Here is a 19,028-nt window from a genome sequence, read left to right as displayed (position 1 = left end):
ATAATAAATAATAAAATGTTAACAGGGATTTGTAGTGGATTTAAATTTTCAGTCTTTAATCAGGTGGGTATAAATGGAACTGTCTTTATTTCTGTATAATTGAACTCATCCTGACTTATGAGCCTTCAAAACTTCTCCGTTTCCTTTTGAAGGGAGCTCAGGCCCTTGTTTAATACTCAGTCTCTCTTGGGTAACTAGCCGCAAATCCTCCTTCCCTTTTCCCTGGGAATGTTTACAAATTACCCTGCTGTGAGGAGAGATGTCTGTCCGCTGCTGTCCCTGGTGGTCCAGGCCTCCGCTGAGGTGTCACTGGTCTTACCTGGCCTCACCCTTCTTGTGCCAGCATGGGCTACACAGGCCTGGTTTCTGTCATCTCAGGATCCATGGACTCTGGCACTGCCTTGTTCCCAACCCTGGGCTCTTTGTTCGGAGCCACTACTGACTGTCTCTTGGTGGTGGGGTGTGGTTTTTCTTCTACACCGTGCTGGAGACCTGGTTTCTGTGATGCAGTCCTCAGATCTGTCTGCCTAGGCACCTCCATAAGCTGTTTATTCACCCCTTCTGGTGTCAAGGTTTCCCTGAGGGAACAAGTGCTCCCTGTTCTTGGGCCCTAATTAACTTGGGACCTCTCTTCCTCTAACTTGCTCTGGGGGGCGCAGGATGCTGGGTGTTTCCCAGGGGCCCTCTGAGTCTCGGCTATGACCAAAACACAAAAACAAAACAGAACCTGCCCCAAAAAACCACCAAACCCTGCTGTAGAGTCGATTGCGGAGCCTAGAGGGCAGAGCAGAACTACCCCATAGGGCTTCCAGGAAGCAACTGGTGGATTCAAACTGCCAACATTTTTTTTTTTCTTTTTTTATTGTGCTTTAAGTGAAAGTTTGCAGTTCAGGTTAGTTTCTCATACAAAAATTTATATACACATTGTTATGTGACCCTAGTTTCTCTCCCTATAATGTGATAGCACACTCCTCCTTTCCACCCAGATTTCCCGTGTTCATTCAACCAGCTCCTGTCCCTTTCTGCCTTCTCATCTCGCCTCCGGACAGGAGCTGCCCATTTAGTCTCATTATGTACTTGAGCTAAGAAGCACACTCTTCACCAGTATCGTTTTATGCTTTATAGTCCAGTCTAATCTTTGTCTGAAGAGTTGTCTTTGGAATGGTTTCAGTTCCGGGGTAACAGAGATTCTGGGGGCCATGTCTTCCGGGGTCCCTCCAGTCTTAGTCAGACCATTAAGTCTGGTCTTTTTAAGTGAATTTGAGTTCTGCACCCCACTTTTTCTCTTGCTCTGTCAGGGATTCTGTTGTGTTGCCTGCCAGTGTGGTCACTGGTGGTAGCAGGGCACCATTTAGTTCTTCTGGTCACAGGCTGATGGAGTCTCTGGTTTATGTGGCCCTTTCTGTCTCTCTGGCAAATATTTTCCTTGTGTCTTTGGTGTTCTTTATTTTCCTTTTCTCCAGGTGGGTTGGGACCAACTGATGTATCTTAGATGGCCACTCACTAGCTTTTAAGACCCCAGTCCCCACTCACCAAAATGGGATGCAGAACATTTTCTTAATAAATTTTATGCCAGTTGACCTAGATGTCCCCTGAAACCGTGGTCCCCAGATCCCTGCCCCTGCTACTCTGTCCCTCAAAGTGTTTGGTTGTATTCAGGAAACCTCTTAGCTTTTGATTTAGTCCAGACTACCAACCTTTTGGTTAGCAGCTGTAGCTCTTAACCACTGTGCCACCAGGGCTCCCAGGTATGACCACTTCCTTTTAATTCTTTCCTCCCACCTGCTGGTCAACTCTTAATCTCCTTTTGAGTGAAGCCTCCTCTTCTGTTATAAGGCACTCATTCCCGCTTTCATTTTTTGCAATAAACTAGTAACGCTTCTCTTCCTTCAGGCTTTGCCTCTCCAGCCAAACTTTTTTTTTTTTAATTTAAAACACACTTTTCTCTCAGATACCTGGATCTCGTAATTGAAACAATGGTTTTCAAGACAATAGTCTGGCATAGATTTACCAAAGTGTGCTTGAAAGTTTGAAATCAGAAGTCAAAGATTTGACTCTTTTCAAAATATACAGCCTACTATAGCTGTCCCCTGGGAGTGGTAGGATTATGGTGATTTCTACTATTTTTGGGGGGGGCAATAAACATGTATTTCTTTTATAAAAAGAAATAGGTTGACAAAAATTATTTCATAAATAAAGGGATACTTCCAGACATTTGGAAACCCTGGTGGCATAGTGGTTAAGTGCTACAGCTGCTAACCAAAAGTTCAGCAGTTCGAATCCACCAGGTACTCCTTGCAAACTCTATGGGGGCAGATCTACTCTGTCTTATAGGGTCACTATGAGTTGGAGTCAACTTGATGGCAATGGGTTTGGTTTAGGTTTTTTTTGGTCCAAACATTTAGGTCTTTAACTCTAAAGGCTTATTTTTTTGTTGTTGATTTTGATTTTTGGCACCCTAATAACCTCACAGAGTCCCTGTGTAGCACAAACAGTTAACACACTCAGTTGCTAACCAAAAAATTGTCAGTTCAGCTCCACCAAGAGGCACCTTAGAAGAAAGGCCTGGAGATCTACTTCTGAAAAACCAGCCATTGACAAATATTGTATAAGACCACTATTATAAGATCTTGAGAAATAGTATAAACTGAGAAGAACACGTACTTTTGTGGTTACGGGAGGCGGGGGAGGGAGGGTGGGAGAGGATTATTTACTGATTAGTTAGTAGATAAGAACTACTTTAGGTGAAGGGAAGGACAATACTCAATACACGGAAGGTCAGCTCAACTGGACTGGTCCAAAAGCAAAGAAGTTTCTGGGATAAACTGAATGCTTCAAAGGTCAGCGGAGCAAGGGTGGGGGTTTGGGGACTATGGCTTAAGGGGACTTCTAAGTCAATTGGCAAAATAATACTATTATGAAAACATTCTGCATCCCACTTTGAAATGTGGTGTCTGGGGTCTTAAATGCTAACAAGCGGCCATCTAAGATGCATCAATTGGTCTCAACCCACCTGGATCAAAGAAGAATGAAGAACACCAGGGTCACACGATAACTATGAGCCCAAGAGACAGAAAGGGCTACAGGAACCAGAGACTTACATCATCCTGAGACCAGAAGAACTAGATGGTGCCCAGCCACAACCGATGACTGCCCTGACAGGGAGCACAACAGAGAACCCCTGAGGGAGCAGGAGAATAGTGGAATGCAGACCCCAAATTCTCATAAAAAGACCAGACTTAATGGTTTGACTGAGACTAGAGGAATCCCAGCAGTCATGGTCCCCAAACCTTCTGTTGGCCCAGGACAGGAACCATTCCCGAAGACAACTCATCAGACATGGACAGGACTGGACAACGGGTTGGTGAGAGATGCTGATGAAGAGTGAGCTACTTGTATCAGGTGGACATTTGAGACTGTGTTGGCATCTCCTGTCTGGAGGGGAGATGGGAGGGTAGAGAGGGTTAGAAACTGGCAAAACTGTCACGAAAGGAGAGGCTGGAAGGGCTGACTCATTAGGGGGAGAATAAGTGGGAGTATGGAGTAAGGTGTATATGAGCTTATATGTGACAGACTGACTTGATTTGTAAACGTTCACTTAAAGCTCAATAAAAATTATTAAAAAAACAAACAAACAAAAAAAACCAGCCATTGAAAACTCTGCACAGTTCTACTCTGACACATATGAGGTTGCCATGAGTTGGAATCAACTCAATAGCAACTGATGCTGGTGCTCCCCTAACAGTGAGTAGTCTCTTTGGTGAAGGTGGGGGGGTAACAGGTGGGGGTCTAGGTGAAAACAGCTGGAAGGGGGAGTGGAGATGGGGCTTCTCTTTCCCTGTCAAGCCAAAAGAGCTCCAATGAGGCAGGCCTCCAGCCAGCAGACTTCAGGGTGAGGCTGTGGCTCCTGTAGAACCTTAAAGGGCAGTGTCTTTTTCTTTTTAGTACAAGAAAACAGGATTTTATTAATGTTGTTCCAGGCATTGCCTTATATAGGAATTGGTCTGTAGAATGTACAACCCCATGAGCTTTGAGCCGATAAATCATGGCAGAAATAGAATCACTGGAATTTCGAAGAAGAAGTGGAAGTCCACCTTACAAAAAAATAAAGAGAAAATCCCTTTTATGTCTTAATAAAGAGGCAGTTCTCAAGCAGCAGAATATTTAAAATACTAGAATCTGCCCAACCACCTTCCCATCACGCTCACTTGAACATTGCAGTATCTACCATGCCAGACAGGTCCTGACTTTTGAAAGAAGCTTCATTTAAGAATTTCCTATGTCAAAGCTGGTAATAGGAAACCCAAGGCTGAGAAGAGAGAGTGTTGACATGTTGTGGGGTTGTCGCCAATGTCATAAAAAATATGTGCACTGTTTAATGAGAACCTAGTTTGTTTTGTAAACCCTCATCTAAAGTACAATAAAAAAAAAAAGAATTTTCTATGCCTATCTTAGTGTTTTGTTTCCATTTTTTATTCTCCTGAATTTTGAACTTCATAAAAATGTTAACAAAATAATTGTAAAAGCCAGTATCCTGAGTATATTGGTGTTGGTGAGAGGTGGGGCCCGGCTTCTACCCTGTTGGACTCTTTGGACCAGGGAAGAGCTGTGTGGATGTTCTTCCTCAGCGCAGCCCCAGAGAGGCTGTGGAGCTGGGCTGGGCTTCCTCAGTGTGGTGTGAAGGCTGGGCCGCGGCTGGATGCCCCTCTCTCCGACCTCCTCCAGAAGGCCCTGGCTGTGACTCACACCAGGGGATGAGTGTCTCAGGTTTCTGCGCTGTGGTTAGAAATAAGATAGACGAGGCCAAGACGGGACTGAGGCCTGGGCCCACTGGTTTAAAGCCATTTTGAGGAAAGGGGGTGTGGAGGGTGGAGTGCTCTCCGTGTGGGCAGTGGGCAGGGTAGAGTGAGATTGAGGAGGAGCCTTGTTGGGATGTTGAGAGCTCGAGACGACTTGGAGACCATGTCACTCAGCTCCTCCTTTGCAGCTGAGGAAAATGAGGGCCAGAGAGGGGACCGTGCTTCTTGCCTAGGGACACACAGCTAGTTGATGGGAGAGTTGGGACCAGAGCCTGGGCCTCCAGTGCCAACCCGCTGCTCTCTGTCTCAACAGGGAAGGAAGGCCCAGCAGTTCTTGGTGCTGGGAGTCCTGGGCAAATAGGACTGCCCTGAGACTCCTGGATCAGGCAGCCTGGGCAGCTCCCCACCCTTGGGCCCCCCAGCTGTCTTTGGTGGGGGGAGGGGTAACATTAAATTAGTCCCTCAGATGGGTCTGAGTTGAGTTTTCCTGGGTCCTCTCTTCTCCTTCTTCTCTCTGACAGGAGTTCCAGAACCAGGGCTGGGCTTCCTCCCCATCACATGCAGGCCCCACCCCATCTCTCTGCCCTCACCTGCGCTTACCTGGCACAGCTTTGGCTTCGTGTTCTCATCAGAAGTCAGGGCTGAAGACGCACTGGAGAGGGCTCAGCATGGTTGCACACGCCCCCAGGTTCTGTCCGTGAGACAGCAGGAGGGCTGGAGGCCTTGGCTCCCTCAGCACTCCCCACCCCCAGCTCTCAGGAGGATAAGAAGCTCCTCTGGGAAGGGCCGCTTTCACTCCACCTGCCGCCTGGTGGCACTCTGGCTGTGACCTCCTAGACCCTTAAGGCTACCGCCTGGGACTATGGGTCTTCTAGGGGTAGGATGCTTGCCCCAGAACTCCCACTTCGTACCCCTCCCACCTGCCCAGCACTCACTGGTCTGTGAACACACCCTCATCCCATAATGTACATCAAACTACACTTCTTACGGCTGCCCCTCCCTTCCCAAACTCTTCATTCTTTTGTGACTTTCTCTTTGCCCCTCAGAGACTGCCCTTCCTATATTAACACAGTGCTGGAGAACACCTCCAAGTTCCGGGCCTGCACATCTGGGCAATGCCCTGAACCCAGGGGATCAGGGCTTCTGAAATCATGGACCAGAGAGGGTGGGGGCCCTGGGAGCTGAGGAAAGTCCTAGGGTCAGATGGGAGGGGCAGGTATACCTGGCAGGTGGTTTGGGCATCCCAGCCCCTGGACATCAGGATCAGCAGCTGGGGTGTGTGTTCCTTCACAAATTGCTCACACTGAGGAAGGAGACAGACACACATATGTGGGGGAAACTCAGATCAGTTTCACAACTCCCCTGCCTTGTGGCCCTGGCCTCCCCACTTATCTGGGTCACCCAGGGTTCCCTCTCCTGACCGTATTTATAGGTCCAACTATCAGTCCCATTGGCCAGTCCTAGCTGTAAGTAGGACTCTGAGCTGAGCCATCAGAAGACTCTGGTAGTGGCTGTCCAGAACATTCTGTTAAGGATTCCGAGACAATGTGATAGAGTGCTGGGATCGATTAGTGATGCCTGCCATGGTGTGAGAACAGTATCAGTATGTGTGCCATCTATTTGCCATCTGTGCTGTAGACAATACCTTACAAAACAAGTAGAACACAATGGGCTATACGGGGTGTGCAGGGGCCTAGGGTGGAAGTGCTGAGTGGGTGGGTACTATGAGTTCTGAGTCCAGAAAGACAGCATGAGCTGGAGCAGTCAGGGAAGGCTTCGTGGAAGAGGGCGACTGAATCGGACTAGAAGAAGCAGCAGAATTTGCACAGTGGCAAGGGAGGGCACTGTACCATGCTCAGGTGTGAATGAGCTGGGGTGGCTGAAGTGGAGGGTGTCTGTTGGAAAAGCTGTGACACTGCAGGTGAGGGATTTAAAACCCAGGTGGAGGGGCAGAATCTTAGCCCCTGCTCTGCCCTGGGATTTCAGTGCTAGAAGGAACCTTAAAGTTCACCTGGCCTTTGAGAGCTGATGTGATGGACGGTGAGGAGCCCTGAACGTTCTTGAGGAGAGCACCACGCAGTGAGGTGCATTTTAGGAGAGAGATCACAGGCTGGCCTCAGAGTGCAATCTTACTTGATGCAAGGAATTTACTGTCATGGATTCTGAGTGTTGGGGGGACCCTAGGCCTCAAGCCCTGCCCTCTCCTTTTGCAGGTGGCTTGTTTTTTTTTTTTTTTTTTTTGTGGGCTGGAATAGGATGGGGACCCTGGACGGAAGGCCAGGCACTCTCACAGCTCCAGTGGGCCTGGTGTTACTTATCCCCGACAGAGAAGCACGTCCTCAGTCTCCCTGGTTCCACGTGGAAGCTCTGCTGGCCCTCCAGAACCCCCAGTCCTTTCTCCAGAGCAACTCTGACCCTTAGCACATTTTGCCCTAGATTACAGTACTACCGTTGTCTGACCCACATCCTGTTTGCCTGCCTATAAGCTCCTCAGGGGGAGGGACCAGCCCATCCTGTGTGTCTCCCACTGGACAGCCTTTCCCAGTCTCCACACTGCACCCGAGACCCCCCCTGTGTCTGTCCCGCACCTTTTGCCTGTCCAGCCAGGTGCTTTGGCAGGCCTGGAGCATCGCCTGCGGTGTGGCCTGCTCTGTGCTGTTTCTGGCCTGGGAGGTCACAGACACACAGAGGTGGCACTCAGAGTCTTGCGGCAGCCATTCTCCCGGCAGGGACTCCAGAGAAGCGAGGGCTACAGAGAAAAAGGTCCAGGCAATCTTGTCCTCAGGGCATTGCAGAGGGACCAGGAGAGAGCTGTGCGGGTCCAGGGAGCGGACAAGGAGAGTGGGCAGTAGGCAGGGGTTGGGGGCTCACCTGGGCCAAAGCTGTCCACGCTGGAGCACCGGAGGACGAGGCCACAGACCAGATGGGGCAGCACACGGCCCAGCAGGGCGTCCAGCAGGATGATGGTGTAGCGCTCAGCCAGGCACTGGCAGATGCCACCAACCACCAGGGGCACCACGTGGCAAACCTGGGCCACAGCCACGGCCAGCACACCCTGGGGCAGGGGCAGACAGAGGGCAGAGTGGGACCTTCGCTTGGCCAGGAGCTGGCTGGGCATTTTGTAGACCCTCCTTCATCCCCTTCCATGAGGGAGAATTATGCTGTTTTACAAATAAGGAAACTGAAGGCCAAAGAGTCCAGGTGCCTTGCCTGGGATCACTAAGCAAGTGTAGGATTTGGGCCTTGGACCCAGGCAGTCTGACCCCAAAGGCTGTGCAATCCCTGCTTGACTCTGGGGTCTCTGAAAGGGGTGGTTGGAGCCCAACCTCCTCACACTGTACCCAGACAGATGGGCATCACCAAGGCACACAGGAGCCTGGGCAGAGCCAGAACTGGGACCTGTGTCTCCCAGCTCCTAACCCAGACTTGGTCTACCTCCCCACAGGTGGGTTAGCTCCTAGCTGTCGGGTCCCTGGGTGGTACAAACAGTTAACACGTGCACTGCTAACTGAAAGGTTGGAAGTTTGAGCCCACCCAGAGAACATCAGAAGAAAGGCTTGGGGGTCCACTTCCAAAAAACCAGCCATTGAAAACCCTACAAAGCACAGCTCTACTTTGACACACATGAATCGGAGTTGACGCCACAGCAACTTTGTTTGTTTGTTTGTTTGTTTATGGCTCCTGGAGCCAACACGTCCTTGGTCTCAGGAGGCCCCCACAGGAAGCCAGGAGTTTCCCCACCCGGCCCTGATTCCAAACCCAACCTCTGAACTGAAGGGCAAGAGAGGAGTGGAAAGCACACAGGTTCATTCCTTCACAAATTTATCCACTCAATCAATTTTCATCAAGGACCTACCACACGGGCTGGCGTTGGCCCTGCCCCTGCTCATAGCCCTTGGCTGCCCAACAATGCCAAGGAGGTTGACGTAGGATTGGGCACAGGGAAGCCTCTTTCTCTGGGTTGTGATACTTTCCATCACCAGATGAACCCACCTACTTGCATGGGAACCCATACTCTGCTACTCTGGATGAAGGGTCCTTCTTTTGTCCCCTTGTGCCCAGGCCCACCCCATTGCTGCCACCTTCACAGGTGCTTCACTCATGGTTATTACCTGTCTCCTGTCTCATTACCTCCTCCTTTCTGCCCATTGGTCCCATTGGCCTGTGAACATGCCGAAATAGCTTTTATTTTTAAAATACCTCACCCATCTTTGCTACCCTTTGCAGAAAAACTTCTTGAAAGAGTTGTGGATACTTACTGCTTTCCTCCTTCCCCTCCCATTCTCACCTTGCCCACTCCATTTGGACTTCTGTCCCCACCACTCCTCTAAAACAGCCCCCATCAATGTCACCAACAACCTTTGCTCTGAAGACTTATCATGCTTCGTCTCTCAGTAGATTTCAGCCCCATAGTGATTCCCTTCTTCTCGTAACACTTACTTCTCTTGGCTTCTATGACACCATGCCATGGCATCCCCCACTTCACTGGCTGCTCCTCCTCAGGCTCTTTCATTGACCTTTGCTCTGCTTGACAGGCTGCCCTGGGCCTCCTTCTCCATCCTTCCCACGCTCTGTCCCTGGGTGATCTTACCCACTCCGCTGAATTTAGGTATTTCTATACCCACTGAAGGATCTGTGGTGGCGCAGTGGTTAACAACTTGGCTGCTAACCAAAAAGTCAGCAGTTCAAATCCACTAGCCACTCCTTAGAAACACTGTGGGACAGTTCTACTCTACACTATGGGGTCTCTATGAGTTGGAATGTACTCGATGGCTATGGTTTATATTCATTGAAAGGAGGCCCTGCTGGTGCAGTGGTTAAAGCTCTTGGCTGCTAAATGAAAGGTTGGTGGTTTGAACCCACTAGCTGCTCCAGGGGAGAAAGATGGGGCAGTCTGATTCCATAAACGTTACAGCCTTGGAAACTATGGGGGAGTTCTTACAGTCGCTATGAGTTGGAATTGCCTTGATGGCAATGGGTTTGGGTTTTTTATAGCCATTGAAAACATTACTGAGCACAGTTCTACTCTGACACACATGGGGTCGCCATTAGTTGGAATCTATTTGACGGCAACTGATTGACTATAGACGATGACTCTCAAATTGATACCTCTGGATCTGACCTCTCCCTCGAAGCTCAGGTATTCAACTCTCTCCTTGACATCCTCTCTTGCGTGCCACATAGGCATCTCAAACTTCACGTAGACGGGAGAGAGCTCTTCATTTTTCTGCCCAAACCTGTTTCTTCTTAAGTTCACCAATCTCATGCGGTGGCTGATCGATCAAGCCAAAGTCCATAGAGTTATCATGGGTTCCTCTTGTCTTCACTCCCTGTGTCCAATTTATCACCAAGTCCCATTGAGTCCACCTTCCAAACATATCCCCAGTCCTCCCATCAGGCTCCATTTCCTCTACCACTTCCAGCTCTCATTTTGATTACAGCGGCAATCTTCCAATTAATCTCCTTCCTTAGTCCTTGCCTCCTGCCTACCTAATCCATTCTTCAGCCCTCAGGAAAATGCTCTTTCTAGAGTGTAAATCAGAGTATTTGCCCCTCTGCTTGGAAGCTTTCCATAGCTGTACATTGCATTTAGAATAAAATTCAACATTTCTTAACTCAGCTTACAAATTTCTGAAAGGCTCAGCCCTCTCTGGTCTCTCCTTTGGCCACTCTTCTAGTGGCCCACCTGATCTAGTCACACTGGCCTTCTTTGTTCTTCAAGTTTGCTAAGTTCATTCTTGATGTAGGCCCTTTGCATGCTGGGGCCTCGTTGTCCTCTAGGTCTCAGCTTAATTGCCACCACCTCAGAGATTCTCCCTAAAACCAGCCAAGTCCTCAGTTGCTACCCATCACCTCATCCTGTTTTAATCCTTTGCTCAGCACTCTTCAGTATCTGAACAGTGTCTCCCCACCTTCAGGGTAAGTTTGGGGAAAGCAGGTACCTCATCTGCTGCTGGGAGCCCTCAGTGACCAGGCGGTTTGCAGGACCCCATCTGGGAAGGGCTGATGGAGCAAGGCCTTTCCTCATTTGGGCCTCGTTGCAGGCAGGGCAGCCCTGGGCTGTCAGCCCACTGGGTGATGGCCCCTACAGGTCTGGAAGACTCAAGTTGGGTGCGGGCAGGGGTGGGAAGTCCAGTTGTGGAAGTTCTCCTTTTGAAAATTAAACAACTTTTCTACAGAGACAACTGGGGATTCTTCTGCATCAGATGGTGGGCTCCTAGAGGGGAAGGCTGGGCCTTATCCAGTTTTACACTTCCACACCTAGCTTAGTGCCTGGCATATACCAAAAAACAAAACAAAAAAAACCCAAACCAATTACCATTGAGTCAATTTCGACTCATAGCAGCTCTACAGGACAGAGTAGTACTGCCCAATAGGGTTTTCAAGGCTGAAATATTTATGGAAGCAGAGTGCACATCTTTCTCCCTTGGAGCAGCTGGTGGGTTTGAACCATCCACCTCCCATGGCACAGTGGCAGAGTGGTTAAGTGCTCGGCTGCTAACTGAAAGGTTGGCGGTTGGAATCCATCCTTTGTTCCTTGGGAGAAAGATGTAGTAGCCTACTCCCATAAAGGTTAAAAAAAAAAACAAAAACAAAAACCTGTTATGGTCGAGTCGAGTTGACTCATAGCATTCCTACAGGACAGGGTAGAACTGCCCCATAGGGCTCCAGGGTTCACTCTTGGAAACGCTATGGGGCAGTTCTACTCTGTCCTATAGGGTCTCTATGAGTCGGAATCAACTGGACGGCTATGGAGTGATGGTAATGCTCATTGAATGAACATTCAACGAGGCACCTCCCGAGCCTGAGCCTCATCCCTAGAGTCCTGTGGGTGGGGCTGTGCACAAATTGCTCCCTCCTAGTTGCTGATGGTGCAGTGGTTAAAAGCTTGGCTGCAAACGAAAGGGTCGGCAGTTCGAATCCACCAGTTGCCCCTTGGAAACCCTATGGGACAGTTCTACTCTGTCCTGTGGAGTCACTATGAGTCGGAATTGTCTCGAAGGCAATGGATAATGGGTAGTTGCTGGAAGCCAGCTAGGTGTGGGGGTGTATGGGGAAGGGGCAGCTGCTGGGGCCCTGCTGAGCTCCGTGTGGCCCTGGACCCCTCACCTTGGGAATCGCAGCTTGGACCCTGTTGACTAGAGTCCGGCAGAGCCAGCATAAGGGTAGGGGGATGGGGAACTGCTGCTTCGAGACATCCTGGGGAGAAAAAATGGGTGGAGGTGGGAGTGAGGGCTGGGAGAAGGTATCTGATGGGGGGGTCCTCCAGGCTCTGCCTCCCCTGCCTTCTCCTTCCCTCCAGGTAGGAACTGGAGCTTCTCACCTCTTCCCCTGCTCTGCCCCAGCCTTCCCTCTCCTCCTGCCCAGTCTCTAATTGGAACCCCAGTGTCTTGGCCACGTCTCTGACCTCCACTGATCCCTACTCTCCCATGGTCAGGGCTTCAAGGGTCCACGTGCTCATGAGCCTTGGCTGTGGCCCTAGCCCTCTCGATCCCCACTATCTAGTGTGAGGGGCTTCTGGCTTTGCTGGGGCCTCACCTGTGTATAAGGCCCAGCACCCCTCTGGAGGGTCCCGGGCAGCACAGGGTGGACCAGATTGTCCAGCAGGGGATCCAGCAGCTGTGGCTCCTGCCCTGGCTCAGCAAGCCTGGGTTTGCACAGGCCCAAGTGCTCACACAAGGCCTTTGGGTTCTAGGGTGCAATACAGGGTCAGGATGGAGGATAGCTGAAGAAGGAAGGGAGCTCCACTCCTGCTCAGACTTGCCCCAGGGCCTCAGGGTCTAGGCTCCGTCTTTGGGTCTGGAAGTGTGGGGAGATGGCTGGGCCGGGGAGCTGTGGTTTAGGGATCAGGGGTGTTGGGGAGACAAAAGGCAGAGATGGGCTGTGTGGGGACTTTGGGACAAGTGTCTATGAATGCGCTTGAGCACGAGGTTGTATGTCTGTGAGAAGGAAAAGTTTAAACAGGTGTGTGTTTGTATGTGTGAGAGCGTAACGACGTGAGTGGGCAGGTATGGGTTTTGTGGCTGGCGTATGCCTATCAGTGTGTGTGACTGTTTGTACGCGAGCAGGCCACTGTGTGCAGCTGAGCAGGTGGGGCTCTGCCTGGGGTGCCTGGTTGAGGGGCACTCAGCTTCCTGGACAAGTTGTGGGCAGAGTCTCTGTGTATGCGTGCGTGTGGCAGGGGTGGGGTGCCATGGGGGGGGCATGGAAAAGTTCCCATGGCCTCACAATCTGGCTCTGGAAGTAGCTGATGACCAGTGGATAATACAAGTCGAGTGCATGGTGGCACCGGGGCACGAGCAGCTTCAGAGGGAGGACGTCACACTGGTGCTCCAGGAACCTCCGAATCGTGTCCTAGGAGGTTAGGTGGAGAGGGACAGAGAGGAGGATGGGAGGACACGGTCAGCCCACTCTCTCTGAAGTCTGCCCTGCCTGAATCCTTGGATGCAAGGCCCTCACCAGGCAGTCTGACTACCACTCCCCAGGATACTGGAATTCAGAGAGCGCCAAGGGGTTAAGGAGTTGCCCTCAGGAGACATCATCTCTGGCTGTGCCGTTGAGCTCACCCCCAGGTCCCTCTTCCGGCCAGGGGGTTCCTGGAGTCCCAGATGAACCCGGACCTTACCCTGGGCCAGGAAGTGCCTCCTTTAGGATGCTAAACTCTCCCCCTGCTCTGTCTTGGCTCCCAAATCTCACCCAGGATCTGGGCCTCGTTACCTGGAAAATGGCCTCCTTGGTCATCTGGGTGAGGATACGGACGATGTCCTCACACTCCTGGCACAGTTCATCCTTGGAAGGGGACCCAGGGTGGGGGCACATGAGTGGGGAGTATGCTCCCAGCACCAGCCCAAGTGGGTGAGCTGCTCTCAGCAGAGGGTGAAAGGCACAGGTAGCTGCCTACTGTCCCATCCCATCCCATCCCATTCTGTCCTGTTCCATCCCATACTGTCCACCCCACCCCATCCTGTCCCATCCCCTACTGTCCTATCCTATCCCATCCCGACCTGTCTCATCCCATCTCAACTCATCCCGTACTATCCCCTCAGGCCCATCAAGGGTCCACCTAGTACCCTCCATCCAGTCCCCCAGCCCCTGTGTGACTTTAATTGGTACTCACGGCTCCCACATGTCCCCAGACTTCCTGTAAGCAGTGCCCCAGGGCTCCACACTGCAATGCTTGTTCCAGGCTTTGGCACCAGAACTCAGGGCCCCGGGCACAGGCCAGGGATGTGGAGTTCCCGACAGCTGCTGCTTGAGGCAAGAGCAGCCTTCTCAGTCCAGATCCAGGCCAATCTCAGCACCCCGACCTGACCTAACTCTCAAACCCAACTGTATAGGAACTGGGACTCATGACTGTTAAACCTGCTGGAGTCAGACAGCTTTGGGTCCCACCTGTTCCAGCTGTGTGATCTTGGACAAACCCTGGAGCCTCTCTGAGCCTCAACTTCCTCATCTTTAAACTGGGGATACAGCACAGACTTGGGGGTAATGCCTGGTACAGAGCCTGCACTCAGTGGGTGGTGGAGATGGCTATGAAGCTTCTCTTTGCACCTGCCTCAGGTGGAAGGAAGGTGAAGAGGGGCTGGGAACACTTACCAGTGCCTGGGCCACAGAGTGTGGGCAGCAGCAACAGCCATGGCAGCAGGTGTGACTTGGCCATGACACCTCCACAGACTGAGTGCCCTGCCTGGGGCAGGGGCCCTTATAGCTGGGGACGATGGTGTCGGGTAGGGCCCTGTGGGAGCAGCAGCCACCTTAGTGTTTGCCTTTGCCCTGGAGAGTCCTCCAGTAGGTTTGATCCCACCTCTTCCCAGCAGTGACCCTCTTGCCTCCCTCCCCCTTGTCTTCTGACTGGTGCCCTGTTCCTGTTCCCTTTGACCCCCGTCCGAACTCTCATGGGGCTGGGACTCCTGGCTCTCTCCAATCCAGGTGCTTTTGAGCCTTCACATTTGGTCCCCTCTCACTCTCTGGGTGTGAGAGGGAAGCTGGGGCAGGGCCAGGGGCAGAGTGCCCCCTCCCACCCCTCACGCCAGGACTCCTGGGCCTCCTCTGCTCTTGAGCAATGCTCTTAAGAGGTTCCTGCCTGGCTCTTGACCCAGGGAGAGCACCGGAAGGGCAAGGCCAGGACCCTCATGGGGCACCTAACCCACCCCCTCTTCACCTTTTCCCCCGGAAAATCTCCTGGTTCTGTGGACACATGGTTTGCATTAGTCAGAGAGCTGTTACATGAAAACAAAGAAAAGACAAAATACCCCAAGAGTCTGAGACATGGGTGTGAAGGCTCTTGGACAGCTCTGTCCACAGGGTGCTGCTCATGCACCCCTTCAGGCCTAGGGACCTGTCAGGGTAGGGGCTGCGGCATAGCTAATGGTTCAACCAGGCTCCCAGGGCTGGAGGAAGCATCCCTCCTCTACAGCTGCAGACGTGCCCAGGCCAGGCCCCACTGGGCAGGGCATCCTGGGGAACAAGCCCACTGCCTGACCCCAGCCATAGGCAGACCCCCTCCAGTGGAGGAGCAGAGCATTGGCTGGTTCTCATTGTCTTGGAGATCCATTTATTGAGGGAGTCCCCTTCCTAGGGGAGGTTCACAGGCCTCCACAATCCAGGAAGCATTCCAATTCTCTCAGGGTGTTTGGGGCAGGAACTGTTATCGTGAAGAAAAAATTGGACACAGGATGGTTAAGCAACACACTCGAGGCCATGTAGGAATTCATGCAGTTTCCATTGGCCCCAAGCCTTTGTCAGTATGACAAACACAGTTGCCATTGTGAGAGTTGATGAAGAATGCCTATAAATGTCAGACCAAAGATTGAGAACCCAGTGACTTACCTACCACCTTAGGAAGGTGGAACTGGAATGTGCTTGTAATTTAGTAAGTGGAAGGCGGGTCAGCCAAATTGTATTTGACTTGGATACAATTGGGACTGACTGGGCAGTAGAACAGGGATCTGTGGATGGCTGCAGTCAGGACTGTATTGGGCAGGATAGTCTAACCTCTGTGTCTTAGTTTCCTTGTTCTGCTGTAACAGAAATAACACAAGTGGGTTGGCTTTAAAGAACATGAATTTATTTTCTCACAGTTTTGGAGGCTAAAAATCTAAAGCAGGGTCTTGGTCATGACAACTCCTTCCTTGTAGATAATCCTCATGTGGCATCTTCCTTCCCTGTGTGTGTCTAATTAACTCTTTTTATAACTCGGAAGTGATTAGATTTAGAATCCATGCTACTTGGATATGATCAAGTTAACATAACAAAGAAAACTCTATTTCCAAACAGGATTATATCTACAAGTATAGGGGTTCAGACAGATAGGGTTAACTGTGCTGGCGGAACAAAAGAGCTGTTAAAAGATTACCATCTAGAAGTTGGGTAAACGGGAACCACACCCTGTCAACATTAGATAAGGTTGAAACAACCCAGGAATTACTATCTCCTTTTTAGTGCTTTTCTAGTCCTTTCCCCCTTTATAGGCTCCTGCATACTCAGAAGAACGAAGTATGACAGCTGTTTAACCTTCCTTAGCCCTCCAAAGATGGAAATGTAGTGCCAAAGATCAGTGTGCTTGCACTATATCCCATAATAAGTGATGCCAAGGGCTGCCAAGAGGACTCCATCTTGAATATCAACAGGTTGCATCTTGGAATTCAGATGTGTGCACAACCTAATTAACGTGCACTGCCATTCTGAGAAGTCCCCGTCCCTTGATAGAAGCCCACTAAATATTCTTTACTCTCTTGTCTCCATCGAACCCATATAAGCCCTAGCCTTGCTTCCCTTTTCAAGTCAACTTAGTCCCCTGCTGACTCCTTTTGCTTGACTCAAGCAAAATAAAGCTTGCTGAAGATAGTTTGTCTTTCGCGTGTATTCTTACTTGGGAAAAGACAAGGACCCTTTGTGTCATATTGGTGATTGGTAACAGGGTTAAGATTCCAACATGTATTTTGGGGGACACAATTTAACCTACAGTACTCTGTAAAAACTTGTTGCCGTCGAGTGGATTCTGACTCATAGTGAGCCTATAGGACAGAGTAGAACTGCCCCATGGGGTTTCCAAGGAGCAGCTGGTGGGTTCGAACTGCCAACCTTTTGGTTAGCAGCTGAGCTCTTAACCACTGCGCCATTACAGCTTCTCAAATCTCAGTGGCTTGACACAATACATGTTGACTTCTCTGTCAGGGCACAGTGCAGAGCAGATTGGACTTAGGGAGGAGGCTGCAGTCCATACAGTCATCAAGCGACTAAAACTCCTTCTTCTATCAGCTCTGCCATCTCCCAGGACTATGTATTTATGTGTAGTTTTCTAGGCATAGGGCCCATGACTTCCATCAGATCCTTATAGGGGATCTGTATCTGCAAACTGCTAAGAACTGCTATCTTAAAACATAAAGAAGGAAACACAAAAAGTGAGACACTAGCAGGGCTGCCCTGGTCTTGGCCTGGGAGAGGGCGTCGTGGCTCACTGTCTCTGTGGTGAGCAATCCCCTAACTCTTCTTGCTCTGACGCCACCCTCACAACACAGTTTCTAATTAAACTTTGGCTTCTGTGGGCCACGATCAGCCTACACTGGCCTGTCTGTACAGGCAGCTTGTCCTTCTGGTCCATCTATTTCTTACTCTAAATGGATAAAAAGACATTCTGCAGAAAAATATAAAAGAAACCTTTTGGTAGCTGCTCCAGGGGCTGAGAGTTTAGTTAACTTGAGATCGTTCACAAGAGATGGCTCCCCTATAGGTGTGTGGACAATGCGCCATTTCTGAGGGTCAGTTCTTGTGACCACACGTAGAATACAAGCATCCTGCCTAGCACTGCACCTGCAGCCCACCATAGGTCTATACTGCACAAATCTGCTCTTGCCACACCCCACAGACCCGTATAGAAACTAAAGCCAACCTCACCACATTCCTGGAAAAGGAACCCCCTCCGACTGGTCCTCCGACCCCCTGGCTAGAGCTGACGAGACCAGGGGCAGACACCTGACCCAAAGAGTGTCCATTCATAGGCTGGGTTGAGTCAATTACACGAAAGCCAAAGTCAAGCTGCATGAGAAAGAAGGTTCATGACCACGAATGCAAAGTGCCCTGGAGCTGCTCTGGTTCACTCCCTGCCAGGGGCCTGGCAGGGCCACTTTTCCTAGACCCCCATGAGATTTCTCTAAGACCTTGCTTTTGTGACAGGATAAAAATTATTACTGTGGAAATGTGCACTGACTCCCATTAGCCCAGCAAAGAGAATCCCATTATTGCCAACTCAGTACCCCTCCATCTTGTTAGGGTACCCTAGAGGCTGAAGACACCTAATTAATTAGTACTCTGCCAGTTATCAAGTCACTTCTAGTCACCTCCCCCACCATGTCACTCACTTCCCTCAAGTAGTTTTGCAGACTTTCTAGAGAGGTCTTGACAAGTTCAGATCTAACTGGCTCAGAATGGTCAAAGATGACCGACAGACAACCCTAGGCCACCACACGTGCTCAATAACACAAGAGAACTTATGTCAAGGAACCAAAAAACTCATGCCAAGGAGCCAAAATCACCGGAAATACATCATCAGCAGTAGTTGAGCCCATTTCAAAAGAGGAGTGTCTGTCAGCCACTTCCATGCCAAGTCTCAGCCCTGCTTCGTGATAAATAATCAGTAGAAACTATGAATAGTTAAAACTTTCTGATCCTGCCCACCGTTTTTCTCCACCCTTAAATGAATATGTGTAAGTATAAATTGTAAATTGCTCACGCAGATTGGGGAACTCAATCTGAGGTTGATACATCTGAGGTCCCTCTTGTTAGCCTAAGAAATAAATTCTTTTGTCCTCTCAAAACCAGCCTCTGACAGTTTGGCTTCTTGCACGCTGGGCACAGAACCATTGGTCCGGTTTCAACCTCACCCCGTCCACCATGGAGAGCTTGTTTCTATAAAACCAGTCCTTAGACCGTGTAGAGGGGCAACAAAACTGGCAGAGAAGTACAGGCTCGGAGACGTGGGAAGAGGAAGGAAGAGCTGAAGAGAAGGTTATGTCAACTTAAAACATAGAGAGAGGGAAAGCATGCACGTGAGAGAGAAACAGGCTGAGCTGGAGGTGAGGAATGTTTTGTTTTTCTTTTTGTTGTGGCAAATGTGAGGCTCCAGTGTATGGGATCAGTGAAGTGTTGTCATGTGTTATACATTAACATCTCTTTTAAATCCTTTGAAAGGTACAAGTAAAAAAGTGAAGAATGTGTTACTCTTTAATT

At 50.3% G+C, this 19,028-nt stretch overlaps 1 protein-coding gene across 3 annotated transcripts; it reads right to left on the bottom strand.

Moving 5' to 3' along the window:
* Positions 1–4,423: 4,423 nt before the first annotated feature.
* On the bottom strand, positions 4,424–14,603 carry SFTPB (surfactant protein B). 3 transcript variants are annotated; one of them, XM_049857206.1, is made up of 11 exons: positions 14,397–14,601; positions 13,918–14,048; positions 13,518–13,589; positions 13,029–13,154; positions 12,339–12,491; positions 11,910–11,999; positions 7,671–7,854; positions 7,388–7,548; positions 6,022–6,102; positions 5,400–5,490; positions 4,424–4,776 (listed from the first exon to the last, which is right to left on the bottom strand). In XM_049857206.1, exons 1-10 carry the CDS (start codon positions 14,458–14,460, stop codon positions 5,428–5,430), a joined length of 1,125 nt encoding a protein of 374 aa, XP_049713163.1. In that variant the 5' UTR covers positions 14,461–14,601; the 3' UTR covers positions 4,424–4,776; positions 5,400–5,427. The 3 variants fall into 3 exon arrangements, with proteins under 3 accessions (XP_049713163.1, XP_049713165.1, XP_049713164.1); XM_049857208.1 differs by having other exon boundaries at positions 7,671–7,785; positions 14,397–14,600; XM_049857207.1 differs by lacking the exon at positions 4,424–4,776 and adding an exon at positions 4,783–5,028 and having other exon boundaries at positions 14,397–14,603.
* Positions 14,604–19,028: the final 4,425 nt, after the last annotated feature.

This window comes from Elephas maximus, chromosome 17 (genome assembly GCF_024166365.1).
Source record: "Elephas maximus indicus isolate mEleMax1 chromosome 17, mEleMax1 primary haplotype, whole genome shotgun sequence".
In the NCBI taxonomy this organism is placed as follows: domain Eukaryota; kingdom Metazoa; phylum Chordata; class Mammalia; order Proboscidea; family Elephantidae; genus Elephas; species Elephas maximus.
The sequence above is the reverse complement of the archived record's forward strand: the minus strand, read 5'-3'. Positions and strand labels throughout refer to the sequence as shown.